Source organism: Phalacrocorax carbo, chromosome 2, assembly GCF_963921805.1.
Source record: "Phalacrocorax carbo chromosome 2, bPhaCar2.1, whole genome shotgun sequence".
NCBI classification, from domain to species: domain Eukaryota; kingdom Metazoa; phylum Chordata; class Aves; order Suliformes; family Phalacrocoracidae; genus Phalacrocorax; species Phalacrocorax carbo.
Window position 1 is genome coordinate 67841542 of NC_087514.1, and position 20684 is coordinate 67862225.

At 41.6% G+C, this 20684-nt stretch overlaps 1 protein-coding gene across 1 annotated transcript in view; it reads right to left on the bottom strand.

Moving 5' to 3' along the window:
* TMEFF1 (transmembrane protein with EGF like and two follistatin like domains 1) overlaps window positions 1–20684 on the bottom strand; it is a 125669-nt gene that overhangs the window by 3402 nt on the left and 101583 nt on the right. Inside the window, exons 6-8 of the mRNA XM_064443198.1 lie at window positions 8519–8667; window positions 7608–7673; window positions 3805–3928 (exon numbers count right to left, since the gene is read on the bottom strand). Coding sequence (XP_064299268.1) covers window positions 3805–3928; window positions 7608–7673; window positions 8519–8667 — 339 coding nt within the window. The remainder of the gene's footprint in view (window positions 1–3804; window positions 3929–7607; window positions 7674–8518; window positions 8668–20684) is intronic.

Here is a 20684-nt window from a genome sequence, read left to right on the forward strand (position 1 = left end):
AGTACACAAGGCTAAATGAAACATGAAGCATGCTCGTGAAACACAAAGTGAGCATGCTCATCCAGCTGCAATGTCAATATGGGAGAGGAGTGACAGAGAGGAAGAGAAACCTTGAAAAATGGTGGAGAAGAAAGATCCCGTTTCAAGCTGCAGCCTACAGAAGTGGAATCCTGCAAAACCTATTGCACAAGACCAGCATCAAAGCCCTTCCTGCCTTGTCACCAAACTAAAATTTGACAGGGGTTTGGTTAGAAGACCCAATGGCCCACAACTGTTCAAGTGAGAGTTCATGGAAGAATCCATAAAAATTGGCCAGGGATGGCAGAGAAATGGCCGAGACAGAAGTGGCTGCTCTAAATGGCTGAGCAAATTTGCCTGAGCAAAGCAGCAGTTTCCTCAGTGAGAAATTCAGCAGAGGCTGCTCCTGATCAGCAACACGTGTTCAAGGAATGAGAGGTGTGCCAGTGGTGAAGATGGCAGTGGAAACATGCTCCAGAGGAATTCATGTTGTAAGGTAAGAGAGGCTGAAGCACAACTAGGAAAGGCAAGAACTACCCAAGACAACGAGCTGGAGTCTTCAGAATCAAAGGCCACCACTTACACCCTGAGCAAGTGGCTTGTACAGCTATCCTTTAAAACCGACTGATGTGAATGCATCATTAAGGACAACAGAATCATACAGTTGGTCTCCAGCTCTATAGTATAAAGCTGGAGAAAAATTACTCACATGCCAGCAGAGAAACAATCCTTTTGAAAACTGGCTCAGATAAGCCCGAATGCAACACAGAAACAGTCTCATCCATTCAAAAGCCTTGTGCTAGGGTAGGAATTAATTCTGTTTGGAGGAATGAAATAATTACTCCACAGACCTTCCTACAAATGCTAATGCAAATCCTAATCCGCCTTTGCATGCCAGGATAATGGTTGGGGTTTACATGTTCATAATCTTGTGACTCTACTTTCTCCAGCCATGAGATGCTGTGTAAGGAGTTTTGGTTCAGGCATAGAAGAAGTTCCATTAAGAGCAGAGCTGTTAAAGAAAAGCCCCCAGGTACTCTAAGTAAGCTAAGGAACGGCTAGGAAGGGAATCAAGAGAAACATGTATTAGCATGCAAGAAAGGAGGGGGAACGTGTCAGTAGTCATGCAAAAAGAAACATTAAGAAAGAGGCCTCCTTGCTAGTGAGGAGGACTGAATTCTTGTTTGTTACTTAGCTTTTGTTTTCATTAAAGAAGGTAACAAAGTGTGATCAATGTCAGAATTGCTTTAAAGCAGAGGAGGCAAAACAAAGCAGAGGAGGCACAAGTAATTCAAAGTTGTTTCCTCAGAAACACTGAAGTGACAGGAAATTATTTCTGAGAAATATTGAATGGAAATTCAGGAGTATTGAACTCCTGTAAAGAAGAAATGATTGTGTTAAGAACTATATTGGTGGTGGGATGAAGTGCTAGGCACTAGTTCAAGCTACCTTAAAGCTAGTAGAACAGATTTTAAAGCATTCTGTTGCATTAATGTATAGCAAGATAACATAGCATTAATATAATAACAAGATAAATAGAGGTCAGCATGAATTTATCGAAATATGCTGACCAACCGCTTAATTGAGCTAGCATAAAGAAATTTAGATTTCTTTGCAAGGGGTTGAACTGTGCCTCCTTGTTGCAGCTTGCCATACGGACTGGGCAGAACTGCACTGCACAAGGGGGCAGCAGGAGATTGCCCAAATCCCAGCTGTGGAAAGGCTGTGAAAGTAAATATTACACAATTGACTACTACAAAACTTTCTTTCCATCTGCCTGCTGGCAGTCCTGGGGGGCTGCTGTACGTTGAGCAAGGAAATCCATTGCCCCCAGCGAAAGTGAAAGTCAGAAGTGAATGTTGCTCTGCGCAGGTATTTCCTGCAGTTTTGTAGGTCATCTGATACCTCACAGATATCACTACTAGGAAATGAGGACCAAATTAAACAGTGTATGTGCTAGATGTGTATAGGAGTGCAAAGCATTTAAAAAGCACAATCTGCCCCTAACTCTGATCATTAGCTTTTCCCTCCCAGAGAAAGAGAATTTTTTTCTTTGGTAGAAGCACAAGATTAGTACGGTGGCTTGCTGTCTGATGTAAATAATTTCTTTCCTTCATAACTCTGCGCCAGCAGGAAACATGCATGAAGTACGAGGCCATCAGTATTTAAATAGCTAGGAAAAATCCAAAGGAGATCTGATACTTAGGGTTAAGAACTGAGAGGCAGAAATTCTTGACTGGAACCATGTGAGGTTTGTTGTGTTAGGTCCAGTCCTGAGATACTGTTCAGGCTCTTTAAATAAATAATTGAAGGCAGAAATAGTAAATGTAACTTTAAAGTAGAATTTAAGGGACAACACATTAATTAAATTAATCAAAACATTGCCTGTCAGTAATTAAGAGAGTAATAACAAATATTTAAATTGTTGAATAGTAATTGAATCATCAATGAATAAATGACTATAAGATGAGCGCCACCCAAAAAAAAATTCTGAGAAATAAAAAAATCAGTTCATTTAGTCAGGAATGTTTTCCTTGAAATACCTCTACTTTTAATCTTTTGAGGACAAATCCATCAGAAATTGTGTTAAATCTAGATCAAAAGAATACTGTAATCAAATAATGCTGCCTAATGTCCATCAAGATGATGTTGGGGATGCACCCAATTTCCCAAGAGAAGCAAAGCCATGGTGAGCTCTCTTGGTTCTGGCCAGAAAAAAGGGAAAAACAAGTAAGTCCTATTGGAAGGGTGAAAATAAACAAGAAAGGGTCTTGGATAGGAAACAGAATAATATAAGCTTTCAAATGCTTAAGCTGACAACCATACTTGTTCTGCCTTTTGGGCTTCCTGCTCCCTGGTCAGTCTAGAAACCCTTACATCTCGGCAGTGGAAAACCCCTTAAATATCCTTGATCAATAAAGAGCAAGGGGGAAAATGTGATAGCAACTAATGGATTTACGGCTGAGGTTTCCAAAGCAAAAGAAAGCAAAGAGTTACAGCATCTTCAACCACATTAATCTGAAAGTACAAGCCTGCAAGATAAAAGCTCAGGAGTGAAACCTCCTAATAAGAAGGGCACTCATGTTATTACAAAGTGGCCTTTTTCTATAAAGAACTCTTTAAATCAATTTTATATTTTACAGAAAACAAAAAGGCAGAATTTAGTTGGTGAAATGTAAAGGAAAAATTATCTGGGAGCTAAGGAAATAAAATGGAAATAGATTTCCTGGAAAACACTGAGTGGCTTAATACTGAGTGTACTGAGCTGCTAGATTATACTGTAGACACATAATGTGGGCTAAAGAATATTTTGCAATGTTATACTCTCTAGATGAAGCCAATTATTGTGAAAAAGGGAAATAACTGTTAAAGATAAGATATTGATACTCTAGAGAGAGTTTATGACATGAGGAAAAAACATGTAGAAAGCATAACACTGAGAGGTCGATGGGGAAAGAGCAGTCATACAGAGAAGCCATGCAAGGCAAAGGCAGGTTTTTTGTGGATTTTTTGACTCTGGACAGGATTTAGCAGCTGAAAATAAGAAGCCAACAGTGAGGCCAGAGTCTTCAGAGGGATTCAACTTCTGGCTGACCAAGCTTCTCCTCTGAGCACTGTCTCCTGCACAACTGGAGCAACTGGGAGCTGCCCACAGCATAGGGATATGGCTCCTGTGCCGCTGCTTAGATAACTGCAAACCGATACATGCTGTAATTATATCCAGGGAGCATTTTGATTAAGCTTTACAGCAATTTCAAGCACATTTTGGAGGCATGCAGGACTTACCGGCAGGAAGCCTTCTGAGTGGAATAAATGAATTCACATTTTCCATGTATACAGTAGCCGTTGAAGTTTTCTGAGCAAGGTATGTGGTTTCCAATGTAAATGTCTTCTCTTTGATCACTGGCGTCTTAAAAAGAAATATACATAAACAATTATACACAGCTGTATGATATTTATAAAAAATCTCAACCAAGAATACCATACTCTTAAAAACTTGCAGTAATTAAAAGAATACAGAATAATAAAGCAAAAGCTTAAGGGTGAAGTTTCAGGCACCTACAGAGATTTGCCAGGATGTATTACACTGAAAAATTATCCTCAGAGACATCTAAATATTCTTCTTATGTCAGGTTTCTCAAAAGGAGAAAAGTACTCATGACAGAAACAAGCCAATGCAGGAAGATCAGCAGAAGTTTGTCAGCGGCATTGGGGCAAAGAGCTAATACATAGACACAGACAGCTCTCTGCCATGTGTGAACTGTGAACAGAGGGAAAAAAACCTGAAGGGTTAGGAAGAAGCTAAACCACATTTTACGATTACTGGGTAGAAAACAACTCGATAAAGCCCTGATCTGACTGGTACAACCAGTCTTATAGCTGAAAACAAACACAGTACAATAGCAGTCTTCCTCAGGGAAACACTTTTATGGAAAGGGAACTTTCCATGAGCTTAAAATATCCGATCCTTTGGGAAGTATACTGGGTCTGGCTGGGATGGAGTTACCTTTCTTCACAGCAGCCCCATATGGTGTTGCGTTTTAGATTTCTGTGCTGATAACACACCAGTGTTTTGGCTGTTGCTGAAGCTTGATGCTTGCGCACCATCAAGGCTTCCTCTGCTTCTCAGTCTGCTTCCCCCTCAGCAAGTAGCCTGTCGGTGGGCAAAAGCCTGGAGGAGACACAGCCGGGACAGCTGACCCCAGCTGACCAAAGGGGTATTCCTTACCACACAACATCATGCTCAGCCATAAAAACCTGGGGATTTGGTCTTTCCAAGGTGGCCACTGCTCAGAAACTGTCTGGGCATCAGTCTGCTGGTGGGACATTGTGAGTGATGGCTTTTGCATCGTTTGTTTTTCTTCTCTTTTTCTTCCCTTCACTTCTGAAACTGCCTTTATCTTTACCAATGAGTTTTTCTTGGTTTTGCTCTTCTGATTCTCTCCCTCATCCTGCTGAGAAGATGGCTGGGCTGAGCGAGTGGCTGGTGGGTGCTTAGTTGCTGTCTGGGTCAGGCCAGCATAGGAAGGCAGCCCCTTCTGCACCAACTTCTTTCGTGCTTCTGTCACATTACTAAAACTATCTAAAGCTGCGTACATTTTCAACCATTCTTTCCCCGAAACTGCTCTGTAAAAAAGTCCTAAATACAGAAGCTGGTATTTCATAATGAACTTCTCTAAAGAGCAGGGATCTGAAGATGTGAGCATAATTGTGGAATTATATTCATTTCCATGGCAATAGACTACAGCGTCACAAATACAGATTGTAATGAACTGCAGGTGCAAAGCAAAAAGGGTCTGTGAAAAAGAAATCTCTGATACAATTGCAGATATTTGAAATAACACCAGCAAGAAAGTGAATGTATTTATACAAGGAAAAAAAAAGGCATGCTGCTGTTTTAGGTTTTCCCTGAACATTTTCTGGAATGTTTTCTAATTTGTTCCAGGAGAAAAAAAAAAATCTATTAGAGGTTTTAGATATAAGGAAGTCCGTTGGTTCAGGCTATGCTTCAAAGATACAGAAGACTTGATACAATGGAAGAACATTGCCTAACACTGACGATCTGTCCACTGCTGCCCTGATGGAATAGACTATGTCATGGCATGTCTAAGAGGAGAAAAGTAGGGATGGCTCATCCTGAAACTGTTGCCTCCCTCCTCCTCCAAGCAGTTAATTACTGTCACATCTGGTCCTAGTCAAAGTCTAGTAATAAGCTACATTCAATTATATTAGTCTGTTCAGATAGCTGTTCCATGTCTGGTTTTAATGTGTGTACTGATACAGAATGTGAGGCCCAGTGAAAGACGCACCCCCTGAAAGGTGGCCAGGTAGCCACGGCCACCCAAGTGAGAGGCAAAGCTTGTATTAAGCAAAGAGATGTTGTTAAATGCAGGAGGTGATTCCTAGTGTAAAATAGATATTTACCTACCTATAGACGGGAATCCATTTTTAATCTGAGAGGCCTGTTAGACTGCTTCAGAGCTTCAAAGTAAAAGATTTTACTGGTGTAGGAGCCTTGAAAGAGTGATTGGATATAAGAGTTCAGAGACTTCACCAGAAGGAAGAGGCATGCACAAAAACTGAAACCCTAATGCCCATCTTGGCACAATACAACCAGCAAGCCAGCTGAATCCGGGAAGAGAGACATTTCTGAGGTAACTTTAGGTAGACACTTGCACTACAGGAGAAGGAGACCATCATGGTTCGAGAGACTGGAAGCTATTATACATTCAGAGAACAGGGTTTAACAAGAGTAACTCAGAGGAGTTTAAAGCAAAAGCAAACAAGCAGAAGCGCAGACTGTTACTCTGGGAGAAAAAGTAATTTAAAGTAGTTCACTTCAGGCTATCACTATCTAAAAACATCTAACTACTGCATAAAAAAAAATTCAAAACAATTTTTTGCACAAGGCATACTCCCTCTATGCACATCATTTGCCAAACTTGAGACTGCACATGCTATACACATTAATAATAATAATTATATAGAATGTTTCTTTTTTTCACTAACTAGATTTCAAGGGCAATTTATATGCAATGAATAAAAGGCTGTAACTTCTTCTGAATAGGAACCAAAAGCAGTGTTTCATTACATCACATAATAAGATGTATATTCCATTTGGTGCCTTTTATGCCTTCATAATGTCACTGAAAATTTACATTAAATCATTCCAACTGGTACATTATATGGAGTGAAAATAAGATAATTTGTGAAAAAAGAAAAATATATAGAGGTTTCAGGCACTGAATGGCTTTTGAAGAAGAACACAAAGAATGTCAAAAGCCATGGTGGGATAGCTTTACTCTGGGAGGCCATGGGAGTGTAAAATATGACAGAAACAACTAAAGACCACAGCTAACAGAGAAGATAACAGTGCTATTATTTGTGAGAGAAGAGGAAGAAAGATTACCACCTATGCAGATCTGCTCTTTGCCAATAACTTGAGAAAGACAGAGATGTTTTGTCCTGGAGAAAAACACTTTGAGCAAGAGCCACGAAATGCAGGCGCACATTTGTTCTGAGAATGTACCTAACCACACAGGCTGCTGCCTTGTAAAACTACTGAGCAGAAAGTGAAACTCTGCCTTATTTCATTCGTAGTAAGGTTCATATAGCTACGGTAAGGTTCATACAGGTGAAACACTTTCAACCAATGCGATTCAGAATATTAGTTTACTGAAAACATTTTAAGACAACCTAACAAATACAGGATCTGCTTTTTTTTTTGCAGAAGTTATCAGAAAAGATGGGGTCACAGCGGGCTTCTGTCATTTCATCAGGAATGTCACAGCTTGCTGTCATGCAGTAAAGGTATTTTCACAGCACTTGGGGGGAGTCTAATCCTGTGACCACTGCATAGGGTGGGGATCAGCTTGGCATCTTAGAGAAACAGAGCAGGCAAACCTCACAAATCATGCACGTCTCCTTCTTGCCAGCCTTGCAACGTCAGTGCTGTAAGAAAGCAGCTGTTTGCAGGTCTGTCTCGGTTAGAGAAATTAAAGCTGTAAGGCAGACGAGAAGGAACCTGCATGCTCTTATTTTCTCATCCTGTGAAACCCTAACCAAACAGCACAAAGTCAGCACGGTACCTTTCACCTCTGGCTGATACTGCATGCCATCGTCTTTCTTTCCAACGGCGTTTGTGTCATCTGTTTCTAGACAATAAATACATGCATGGATAGCTATTAGGAGAGGCTTATTTCCGGACGACTACATGTACGCCATTGAGAAGCCAGAATAATATTCGAAGAAGTATTTTAATTGCAGTAAAATTGGACACATTCCCACATTGTTCCCCCCATACAACCAAGCTGGTAGCACATCTGGTCAGTAACCCCAGCGGCCAGACCAACACATGGCACACCTCAGGCTGTAGGTTTTGAGCTAAAAACTCTTCCATGGTATGGGTCTAGGTTATTTTGGTGACAGCCTGTTTCAGTTTTGGAACTGTCCAACTTACAGATCTAGGTGTGACTGTCAAAGAGATGGTAGAAAGCTGTTATTCCCATCAGAAGGTCCTAACTGCAAGACCCCAAAACTGAAGAGTCATGCATATGATTAACTACAAGGCAGCAGGCAGAAGGTTTCAATGGACCATTCCAACACTGGAAAAGGAAATTGATAAATATTTCTGCCCCAAGTCGGGACCCAACTTGGCTCACTTTGGAAGTATCTTGTACAGCCCACAACAGCAAGAGGGAACGTTTCCCATACACCAGTACTCCTTTTGCTCTCCTGCTTCTTACCACCCCCTCATGTAAGACCCGTTGTTAGACTATTGCTGAGATTCTCCTGAGAGCTCTTACTGTCTTTCCAGGTTACAGCAGCCAAAGGAAGGTAATGTAAACATAGCATGTATGTATGTAGGGAACTCTAAAATACAGACGGGGAGTTCACTGATAACTGGATCAGTGACCTCCGATCAAAAATTGAGAAGGGAAAGCTCTACAAAGCCCATGTATGTCAGAATTTACATTTACCAGAAAAAAATTAAGCCTACCTGAGCAGTGTCCAAGATGCCTGATGTCGATCTGCTCTTGCCTCAGACATGATGCTTCTCTAACAAAGCACGGATTGTTATAGGAACTTCCATCAGAAGCACATACAGGATTAAAACTGTATCCACTGCAGTCTATGTTACATACACACCTATTAATTGAAATATACAGCAAAACAAAATTGACAATCTGCAAACAAAAATTAAGTTAGTTAGAGTCCTGAGTAAACACTAGCTCATACACTAATACCAGGAGAGAAGAACATGTTGCACGAGGATGCTGAAGAATTTGTTGATGTCTCAGGCTTCCAAGCAGAATGTACAAAATTATGAATAGGTGCTTTAGTGCACTTTTGTATAATGTATTGATGTTTCTAGTAGTTTTACTATAATATCAATCTCGTTGATTAACACCTGAAAATTGATAACACATTGCTAGGAAGATTTACTACATTAAAAAAAACCATTTGTGGTGTCTGTTCTCAAGTGTAAGCAAAACCAGATGAGTATTCTGCTCTTTTTGGGGTGTCAGGATCCCTAGAAGGAAACAAAAAGAAAGGGACTCCCATTTGTTTTAAGTAGTAAAAGGAGTTTTGCTATTTCAGAGGCTGTACAGAATCAATATCCTTGGTTAACTGTGTCATTTCAGCAAGACATTCATTCATACCTTTGAAAGTTAACAGTGGGTTTATTATGTTGGATTTAAAACAGGATTATGTGATCTGAATTATTTCATATTGCATCGAATCAACACCTTGGTTGTTTTAGACACAGCATTTTCCATACAATTTGCAACTAGGCATTGTAAAATGAAAGTGGGAAAACTGAAGACCTAGTATGTAGCTGGTTCCTAACCACCCAAATGTAGGACAGCCCAAGACTTAGATAGGGCTATGACTTACCTGGTTTTGGTTAGATATTTTTGTTGCCCCAACAAAAAGTCCTGAAATTTTACATATGTGAATGGCACAGGAAAACTTTCCAACTTTTCAAGCCCCACACCCTTGTTTATTTTTAATTAATATTCTCCTTTTTAATGGAACCTCTGTTTTTGAATGAAAGTTTCTCTGTGTGTTTCACATTGCTTCACAAGCTCTGCTCCACCTCTGGACTGGGAAAAGTAAGGGCAGTGGCTGCAGAACAGGAGGTATGGCAGGACCCAGTCCAGCTCTCCATCGAGCTCCTCCTGATGCCATGAGAGCAGAAAGACCTGCTCTGCATCTTCTGAGGAGGTGGCAGTAGGCACGCAGTCCTCTCCATGCCAGAAAGCTCTACACAGGGGGCACATGGTCTGACTGCTAGGAGCTGCTGATAGCCTCATATTGATTCACTCTTGTAAGAGACAGGGTGTAGAAAAAAAAACAACAAACCCAAGCTACTAATCTGCCAGGTTTTTTTATGTTCTTTCCAGCTGTCCCAGGTACAATTAAATGATTAAATAGTTGCACGTGTGCCTCAAGTCAGTAACAAACCTCACAGCAGAACCTAATTCCATGCTGCAGAAACACTGAAAATGGCCAGCGTATCTTTTCCTCTCCCTTTCTTTCCATGAGCACCTTTTGTTATGTAAGTTTAAAGATACTAATTTTCCCAGTAATATTTCATGCCCGTGAACTTCAGATTGTTGCTAGACAAAAGACCGTCTCTAGCACAAACAGGTTTTTAAGTGCACCTACTGACAGTGAAAAACTGCCCCAGTAATGAGTCTACACATCTTAAGGACCTTCCTCAAAGTACTCATGAAGCTGCTAAATATCAACGTGATGAACATATGATAATTTTTCTCATTAGAAATGGTGCTGGTTGCAAACCTTAGACCCAGGAAAGGAAGTACTGTTTTGTTTACATGCTCCCACATGATTTTAAGCCTAACAAGCCTAATGAGGGGCTTATTGGGATTTACTATATGCAAATAAAAGGCTTATGGCTCAGCAGTTGTGCACATTTGTTGACACAAATGAGCAGAGAGCTAGTCCTCATTTATATGACACTGGCTATGTGCTTATGAATACCTTTGCTCAGCCTTAGCTCTCAGGGATCACTGCTGCCTGCATGTGCCCATCCTTGTCAAACTGGAGCACATTCCTATCCACATCTGCAGACCAATTCCATCTGTATTTCTATGCCCAAACAGCTCTAATTCTGTCTGTAGTCACCATTCAAGGTCTGTAGCATCATAATTACTGTTGGTTTTTTTCATTCCAGGTGACAAATAAGGTGACTTTTGAAAATAATTTTTTCTGTCTCATGGTGACATTGCAGGCTAGAGTTGAAAGTGTTTGGAAACTGCTTACATTTTCAGGCTTTTTTGTGTTCAGATTTAACATCTAATGTTAAATGCTTACTTTCTTAGCATTGCCAAATGCTTGGTTTGGGGATAGTTATGAATTCCTGACCCTGTTTTTCTGAAAAACACTCTCAGTCTTAGCTCTAACCATCTCTTCGATGTGCAAAAATGTATTTTTATAATTCAAAATTTACATCTAAAGGTAGAAAAAATGAAAAAAAAAAAATCTACAAAAGGAGAGCTTGTAATATGTCCATAAGGCCTGGGACAGCATGAAGCAGGTGAAGCCCACTGACCAGCTGCAACAGCCTTGCAGCTGCTTTGTGGTGTTGGAGCAGGACAGAGCTGGTGTCTGCCAGGGGTGAGAGCGAGTGAAATGCCCGCCCGCTGCCAGTCTGGATACTGGGATTTGCGGGAAACTTGCGAGCACACCAAAGCCCAGGCAGGGCCCTGCTGGCCCAACAGACCCTGACCAGCTGGCCGACGTACATGCTTTCCACCCACAGGCATGAGTGCTACAGGCATTCCAGGTCTGCAGTGAGACAGACATGGCCAGCCGGTGGGACACATGCCTGCTCTCCAGGATCTTCCCCTGCTTCCAGGATGGTGCCATCCTCCTTCCAGGCCCCCAACTTCTGTCCAAAGGCACTGCCTTTTGGGACACCTCTTCTCTCCAGAGCCCAGGACCTCGGTTTCACAGTCTAAATGGTCTATCTGCAGAAGTGCACTGCACAACCAGCTTCCCAGCTGCTGACGCTGTCTCATGGCTCTTTATTAACTGGAGGATTAAGGATGTGACGCTTTTGTATAGCCCAGGCATTACCCAAAATTTACAACCAGTCCATGCTGGTTGCAGCTCAGGAATTCAATTTGGGACATTCACCTGATTATCTGCCTGATGCTGTTAGCTACTTCTACAACCATGATGCCAAATGGTATGTCTGGCCTTCACTTGGCCATTCAGTTACTGGTGTAGATGCTTTGACAGAGCTGTCTGGCACGTAAAAGCAGCTGGTTTAAATACACCACGGGATAATGAACAGTTGAACTGGACTGATGTACTTAAAATGATTGAGACTATTATGCTTCATTATTCCAGCATAAAGCCTGAAGCCATTCAGGAGGGATGAAAGGGAACAAGTTAAGGTGGGGACACGGCTGGGGCGTGATGCTCTGAAGGGAGCAGGGCCTCTGCAGATGCAGTAGGGTGGCAGAGAGGGAGCCAGGGGCACACGTTAGAAACCTGTACCTGTCAGGGTCCGCGTGGGGTGCAGTGAAGTTGTCCTCCCTCATAGCAGGTTGGCACTAGACCCAAAATACAGCCAGGCCTGCTGGAATTGCTGAGTTGTGAGATGGGAGCAGTGAAACACAGGGAGTCCTGCTCTCAGTAGAAAACATGACACAAAAGTTGTTTTTAACTGCTTGGTGTTTGTGAAGGAAGGTAAAACTGTGGGAGAGCGAATTGCTGCTCTGATGCTGCACATCAAACACATCAAAACTGGTGGCTGAGTCCCTGCAAGAGGACAAGACTCCCACCACAGACCGAAACAAAAAAGAAGCTCGGGAAAGTACTGGAAGATCCCCAAACGAACCCGCTATGAAATACAGAAAATATGTTACACCCTGAAGTCAGAGAGCTACAGGGGGCAGACAATAGGACATGACAGAAAATCCAGTATTCTGAGGGCAACAAATTTCCCCCCATCATCCAGTTTGAAGCTAGGCAGGAGTCAAAGCCCAAGGCTACCAAGCACAGCTTATGGGGCTGAACCATCCCACAGGCCATATAAGCAGCACACAAAGTATGGGACAAGATGCAGCGGACAGTGTTAATGAGCTAAAAGTGGGGCCCCAGTGGGCAGAAATCTTAAGGGGGCCTGTGTTTTGTAGGCAGGGAAATCCATGTGAGGCATCACAGACTGTGGGCTTCATTTTTCTTCACAGATGACTGAAACTGGACACAGAATTGAAGTCCCATATTGCAGTTTGTTCCCTGACAAGCCCCGCTTACTCTGGGGAGAGAGCACAAAGAGACCAGAGGACAACATTGAGAGCTGCTCAGGAAGAGAGGGCAGGGAAAACCTGAGGTCGTGATGGGGGAGGAGGGATATGCAGGAGGAGCAGAAGAGAGGCACCCAGGAGGAGAGGGAGTAGACCCTAATTGTAAAATTCTTAATATCCTGCTTTTTAAGCACTTATTCACACTTCTGCCTTAGCTCCCACCAGCGCTGTGTCCACATACAGTGGTCCACGAGAGCAATGCCACATGCAGCTCCCCGAGCTCAGCTGTGCAGCTACAGACACTTTCCAGCATGACTTGACCCAAATGACTGCTGAACGGCAGCCTTGGTGGCTACCAGCCCACTATGGGCACTAGCCTGAAAACTTAGCTTCAGGGGCAAAGGGATGCAAAGGTTTTGACCGTATTTCTACATTATGTTGTCTGGAAGCCTGTAACGCACTGGGGAATTAGGACACGGGCCTGAGCATGACAGGCATTCTCCCCATCTTAGCCTCTTCCAGGTCTTTGCCTCTAACCTTCTTATCCATGACTACACAATTGCACCTGAAATTTTTAAAAAATAAAACACAATTCCGTGTGAGCCTGTACCCAGCATGAAAACATTAGACTATACAATTGGAGACTAGGGAAACAATATGCAACAGAAGATTATTTTATAAAACAGGAAGCATTGGAAAGCCTGTATCAGCAAGGTTTAGGTTAGGATTTTATTCCATATAAAAATGGTATTTTGAACAGAATTTTCTACCTTACTTCTACTCAGTTTAAAGACCTATTAAAACACTATCCTGCATTTGTTGAGACAACACCACAGCTTTGATTCTAGCTTTAAATATTTTTAACACTGATTTTTAGATAACATTTTCATTCTATTCCTTTTAGAAAAGAAGCGAGATGCATTTTCATCCCTAACTACTGGTAGAAATAAAAATGAGGCGTGCTGTAAGCATGTGCTTTCTGGTGTGAGGAGATAGGTGCAAGCTGAAATTACAAGGTAACAAAATGGCTCATTTGCAATAAAAAGAAAAATTTAAAAAAAAAAAGAAAAGTACCTATCACACAATAGTATTCCTAATAATAGGAAACTACTCATATATAGAAGCATAATTTCTTATGTGAGAAACTAACTTTCTAGAAGCTCTTAAACACTGTTATTTTGACCCCTCGGTATATTTTCACAAATGCTAAAGGCTGGTCTGAGTTTGGATGGCTGACACAATCCAAGGAGATGATCGCATGGGATGATATCAGTCATAAATAGCTGAAGAAAAACACCTTGTACTTAACTTTCTGGTGTGGAAAACCTGAGGTTCAAACTGAGGTCTGAGTTGCTTCCATGCTGCAACCAGACCAGGAAGGTGGACATGGGACAACCACAGCTGAGGTGAGCAGCCCACCTGCAAAGCACAGTCAGTGACACTCCTGGCATCACACGTGGATAGGCAATTCTGAAGCTTGAGCCCTGTCTCTCAGGCAAACGCCACTCTGACAGGTATGTTTATTCCCCCACAAGGGAATCAGGAAGGATCTTGCAAGAGAAAATCCAAAGTCATGCACATTTTCAGGAGGAGAAAATTAATTATTTTGAAAGTTTGCAAAACAAGAATGTCGGAGTAGTTTTAAATATCATAGTATCTTTCTGCTAGCTGTCAATTATTTATTTCTGCTTTTTGGAGTAACATCCAGGAACAATTGCCTGAAGTCCAGCAGTGGTGCAAGCATAAATTAGTGTGCGAAGCTGGTCTTGAGCTGATGAAAGTGGGGATAAGCACAGCAAAGTCTGCACCAAAAAAACCTGACAAAACTCTACAATAAAAGGCTTCTCCATTACCCCAGCTGCTTTTTCATAGTGCCAGCCTTCACTCAGGCTTGCCAAAGCTGTGCCAGATTGTGTAAAATCAATCATCGCATCCCAATACAAGTCAAGACTATGGCAAAATCTCAGCCCTACTACCGATTCTGGGTGTTTTGCCGCTGTTGCTTGGAACTGAGTGAGGACTCCACAGCTTGAGCCCCACCGCCACTCTGCTGTTGGCTTTTGTTTGTGTTTGATACCATGATCCTGCTTCGTGCCCCAGGAAAATAAAGAAAAAATAAAAAGCTACCAACTGGCACCTTCTGACTGATGTGTGGCTGGTCAGCGCAACCTTCAAAAGAAAAGAGTAAGTCACTTAATAGAATCATGTACTAAGGACATCTTGACAGTGCTTGATGCTTCATATCAGAAGGAAGTGAATGAGTGCCTCAAGTTTTTGCTCTAACAGCTTGTTGTAAAAGTCACACTGGAATAAAAGCAGTCAGAGCACTACAAGAGTCAAAGCTCGAGAAGAGTTTTTTTTTTCATTGTAACCTTCCTATTGCTTTTAACCAAAAGGATTGAAACAGGTAGCTAATTCTCTAAGTTGACGTCTTGCTGGAGAGGGTTGCTGCTCAGTGTCCTCAACAGATCTTTTCTCTCACTTAGCCCTGGAAAGTCAACAGAACATATTCAGGTGTTTTCCTGATGTACTAGATTATATATATATAAAAAAAGCCTTAATTTTGCCACCTGTCATCAGGGAGTCAATGTCCTAAGAAAAAAGGCACCAGCTTGCTGTGACAACATGCTTTTAGAAGCTTCATGCATATCGTTCATTAACACCATTAGTTAAACAGGAAAGCATTTGAATTTCAGGAAAGTACAAAGTGCTATAATTAAACTAAACAAAAATTTTAGGTGGTTTTAATAAATAAGAAATTAAAATTTACAACTCACTTATTAGGGGCTACTAAGTTTAACAGAGAAAACGTGTTTAGTAAAATGATGTGACACGTTTGAAATGAGCTCAGGCTGTAAGAGCACTTGCTGCTATCAGTAAATTAATTAGATCCCCAGAGATCAGAACACATTTCAAGGCTCCTTTTTGTTTTCAGGCTTCAAGGTGTATGTGGTTTGTTGGAAGTTCTGTGTGCTTAAGGACCACAGTAATTCAAAGAAAGGAGGAAACAAAGGAAAGGAAAAGCATTACAGATTTGTGGAGTGGGCTTGGTTATGGAGAGAGGCTGCCATTTCTAACCAACAGATCAGGCTGCTGTGTTTGTGCCCATCTGGGATCTGCTCATGAGTGTATTTTTCTGGCCTGGCCTCACAGAGGGTGCTGCTTGCTACTCCTTCCCAGCAGCCGAAAGCAACAGTAAGCTTTCTCAGCTACTCACCCTTTTATTGGCACATCTGTTTACAAATGTAAAATGGAAACACTAGAATAAAACAAAATGCGTGAAATGCACACAGATGGATAAGTGTATGCTTGATGGAATAAATTTAGGTGAATTGAAATAGCAGGGGTGTTGCAATTGCAGTTAAGAAGATAACCATGTCAAATGAAGGATTACCTTTCATTTGACGTTTCTTCCCTTGTGTGCAATTCTTTCCAGATGAAACCTCAACTAAGAAAATCTGGATTTCAAAGTGATTTCTCTACATATTTGACTAAGGCTGAATCCTCATTAGTTTTTTTGGCGTCTTTTTAAAAATCCCTTTGTAGGACTGGGGAGATAAGGGCAAGAGAAGCAAATTTCAATTCTATGAACTTCTCTGTGTCTTGCTTGAGCTCCTTCTCAGCTTTTGCTTCTGCCCAGCAATGCAGAACACCCTTTAAATACCATAAGCTTCAGCTAGTTTCCAGCCAACCTTTCACGCCCTTTTTTAATTTCATGGCACCACTCTCTCTGACCACTGTACAAATTTAGTCCCTAACTGCAGTGAGCTTCTAGTAGCATACACGGCGAACTGATTCTTGTTCTCACAAGAGTAACCTAACCCTCCCTCCACCCTCGATTAACAGAAACCTTGAAAGACTTGGCACACACCGCTGCAAAGATCATTAAAAATATACATTAAAAAGCAGGCCTGGATTATTATCCATCTAGGATCTATTCAATTTCTTAACAATCAGTATAATGAAAAGACCATTATATTATTCCTTTCATATCAGGATTTCCTGTTGCCCAATTTGACATAATTCAGTAATCCCACAACACAATCATAAATCCCTTGTTTAGGTTGATTTCCTCTATTGTTTGTGTTTACATGTTTTGTTTTACGTACGGATAGTTCAGCTTTCTTTTCTGCTGGACCAGAAAGCTGTGAATTGCATTTACACAGGTTTAAGACACCCTCCCTTATTAATACCTTCATGTGATATCATATGCTAAAAAGGTTAAAAAAAAAAAAAACAAGCTAGGGTAAATGAGTGAAAAAGTGGTCAAAAGAGGCAAGTATAAGCCAGCATGCCATACTTCAAACAGACCAAATCTTTACCTGGAAGACAAGTCAGATAGACATAGCAGAGACTGGGACTTTAAAATGTCCATATTGGTATTTCTAAGTGATAATACTTACACTTCTGAATTTCTGATTTGGCCAATGTGAAAATAGACATTACGTACATTATAGGCCAGTTGAATCTATATGCTGCTGAAACACATTTTGTTTCCAAAGTAAATCTCATAAAATATTAATCTCTAAAGGTCTACTTGGGGATTAGTTGTCAATCTTTCTTGAAAATCTACATTATGACTCAAAACCAATGTTTGACAGCATAGTACGCTTATTAAAAAAAAGACTGCTCAGAATCTCATTTCTATATTTTATCTGTTAAAAAAAGCAAAATATAGGTAAAATTGAGAACATGAGAGATTTGAACTTTTACAGTGAGATTATTTTTAAGTTAACGATTACCCCATCAAAGGAAAAAAAAAAGGAAGAAAAAAATATTTTAAACTAAAGAAATTTATTCCAGCCATTTAGGGACTGAAGGAAAGGAAGGTTGTTACTGAGCATAAATGGAGGGCCAGATAACCAGTCAAGTGGGGCCTTGACAAGACGGAGGAACCTCCTGAAGTCTGAAGATGAAGGGAAAGCCACAGAACAGCCTGTGGGCAGTCTGGTGGGGAAGCAGCCCTGCAGAAAAGGCCGTGAGGGTCCAAGGGAGCAGCAGGCTGGGTGGGATGCATCACAGGAGAGTCGCCAGCAGAGCAAAGGAAATGACTGTTGTCCTCCACTCAGCACTCATGAAGTCCCGTCTGGAGCACGCTGACCAATTTTGGGGTCCCCTAGTAACATCAATTATTTTGAGAAACTGGAGGTGGTCCAGTGATGAGCCACTGCAATGGGTAGAGGGCTGGAGCGTGTGCTGCAAAAAGAATAGCTAGGGGCACTGGGCTTTTCAGCCTGGAGAAGAGGAGGCTGAGGAGGTGACCGATTGTTGTCACCAATTACCTAAGAGAGGTTATCAAGACAGAGGGAGGTTTTTCTCAGAGGTGCACAGCAGAGGGGCAAAAGACAACAGTTGCAAGTCGTGGTGATAGAAATCCTGACTGAACGCAAGGAGATTATTTCTCAAAGTAAGAGCAGTTCAGCCCTTGAAGAGATGCCCAGATGTTAAATCTCACTTCATGGAGATGCTCAGAGCTATCCTGGAGGAGCCCTTGAGCCACCGGGATGAACTATCCCTTGATGCAGTGCAGGGAAGGAGCGTGGACCAGAAAACCCCCTAGAGATCCCTTCCAGCCTAAATTATTCTACAGTTCACGATTTCATTCTGGATATTGTTTTCCTGAAGTTACAACATACTTTAAATTGCCTTTTAAAGCAACATTTCTTCTGACACCTACTAGATGTTGGCACGTTGTTTTATTCAGGTATCTAGCAGGTATCTGGCAGGCAAGAATAGAGACACAGCACACAAAACAGTGCAAAAGCAGAAGATATAACTCCTTGTAAGCAATACTACTTTTTATGTTGGAAAGATACTTCACATTTGAAGATGAAAATGTGAGATGAAACACCTACTCTTCAATCAATCCAGTATATTTTAAATGTTAATATCAAAATACCTGGACTTCTCCAAGGCCTTTGATACGGTCCCCCACAGTCTCCTACTGGAGAAATTGATGCGTTATGGCCTAGGCAAGTGGTTTGTGCAGTGGGTGGGGAACTGGCTGACAGGCCACACCCAAAGGGTGGTGGTAAATAGCTCTTTCTCAAACTGGCAACCTGTCACTAGTGGAGTCCCCCAGGGATCAATATTGGGCCCAATGTTATTCAATATCTTTATAAGAGATCTGGATAACGGCATCAAGTGTAGCCTGATGAAGTTTGCAGATGACACCAAGCTGAGTGGGGAAGTAGACACTCCAGAAGGGAGAGCTGCTCTGCAGGGAGATCTGGATAGGCTGGAAGAGTGGGCCAGCAAGAACCTGATGAAGTTCAACAAGGACAAGTACAAGGACATGCACCTGGGAAAACATAATCTGGGAGTGCAGCACAGACTGGGATCCACCTGGCTGGAGAGCAGCTCTGTGAAAAGGAACCTGGGGGTCCTGGTGGACAGAAAGCTCAACATGAGCGAACAGTGTGCTGCTGCGGCCAAGGCCAACAGGGTGCTGGGTTGCATCAAAAAGGGCATCGCCAGCAGAGATAAAGAAGTCATCATCCCACTCTAGTGCTTGTCGGGCCACACCTGGTGTACTGTGTACAGTTCTGGTCCCCACTGTACAAACAGGATGTGGACAGGCTGGAAGGGGTCCAGAGAAGGGCCACCAAGATGATCAAAGGACTGGGAAGCTGCCATATGAGGATAGGCTGGGAGAACTGGGTTTGTTCAGCCTTGAGAAAAGGAGGCTTAGAGGGGATCTCATCACCCTGTACCAGTACTTAAGGGGCAGATACAAAGAAGATGGAGACTCCCATTTTACAAGGAGTCTCCTGGAGAGGACAAGGGGGAGTGGACACAAGTTGCTCTTGGGGAGATTCCGATTGGACACAAGAGGGAAGTTTTTCACAGTGAGGACAGTCACCCATTGGAATAATCTCCCCAGGGAAGTGGTTGACTCGGCCACGTTGGACACCTTCAAGAGTCAGCTGGACAGGGTGCTGGGCCGTCTTGTCTAGACTGCGCCCTTCCTAGAAAGGTTGGACTAGATGATCCCTGAGGTCCCTTCCAACCTGTGATTCTGTGAAATAGTATAAATATATATTATTTATATTTGTTATAATAGATATTCTTTATATTTAAGTATTAAAATGTTGTCCCTTACTCTGAGCATGAATTTTGGTATGTATAAGAAGAAACTTGTCGAAAAAATTACCAGATAATATCAAGAAGCCTTAAAAAAATTTATGGAAATTGGGACCATTTGAAAATTGGTTTTATGAAGAAATACATATACTTAAAAGTTCACCTTTCTAATCACACATCAAAAAACCCAAAATCCACAAGTAAATTTATCTTATCAGTTTCTTCGCCAGTGCTGCAGGTGGCTATTTAAAAAAAAAAAAGCAGCTATTCAGCTCTCAAAAGGCTGTAAATAATAATTTCAGTTTCAATCACATGCACTAAACTGAGGCATCATGTTGTTTAGAAGCTTTATTAAAATTACACTGAACGTTATTTATCTGAGTTTTAAAAAAATTCATTTGGAGTCCTCAATAGCCACAAGAGTATTACAAATATTTATATACACTGCTTTCGTTGAAGAAAGAGTTGGTTTAAGTGCTACACTGGTGAAAATGATTTTACAACCACATCTGCTTTCATTTGTTTTCCATTCATACTGTATTAAGTGTTTCAGTATTATCAGTGTACCAACTTCTGATTGTGTACTGATAGGACAATCTGTTTATCACATGAACAATCAGTAGAACTGAAAAGTGCTAAGAAAAAACTGCAGTTTTGTTACCCCAGAGTATATCAGCAACAAACCTTATGTGTTTGGGTTGGTGACTTGCAGGATTTACCCCATCAGCTCTAGGTGGCCCCAACCCATGTGCTGCCACCTCCCTCTCCACTTCTCAACTTAACTTCATTTCTAATTCA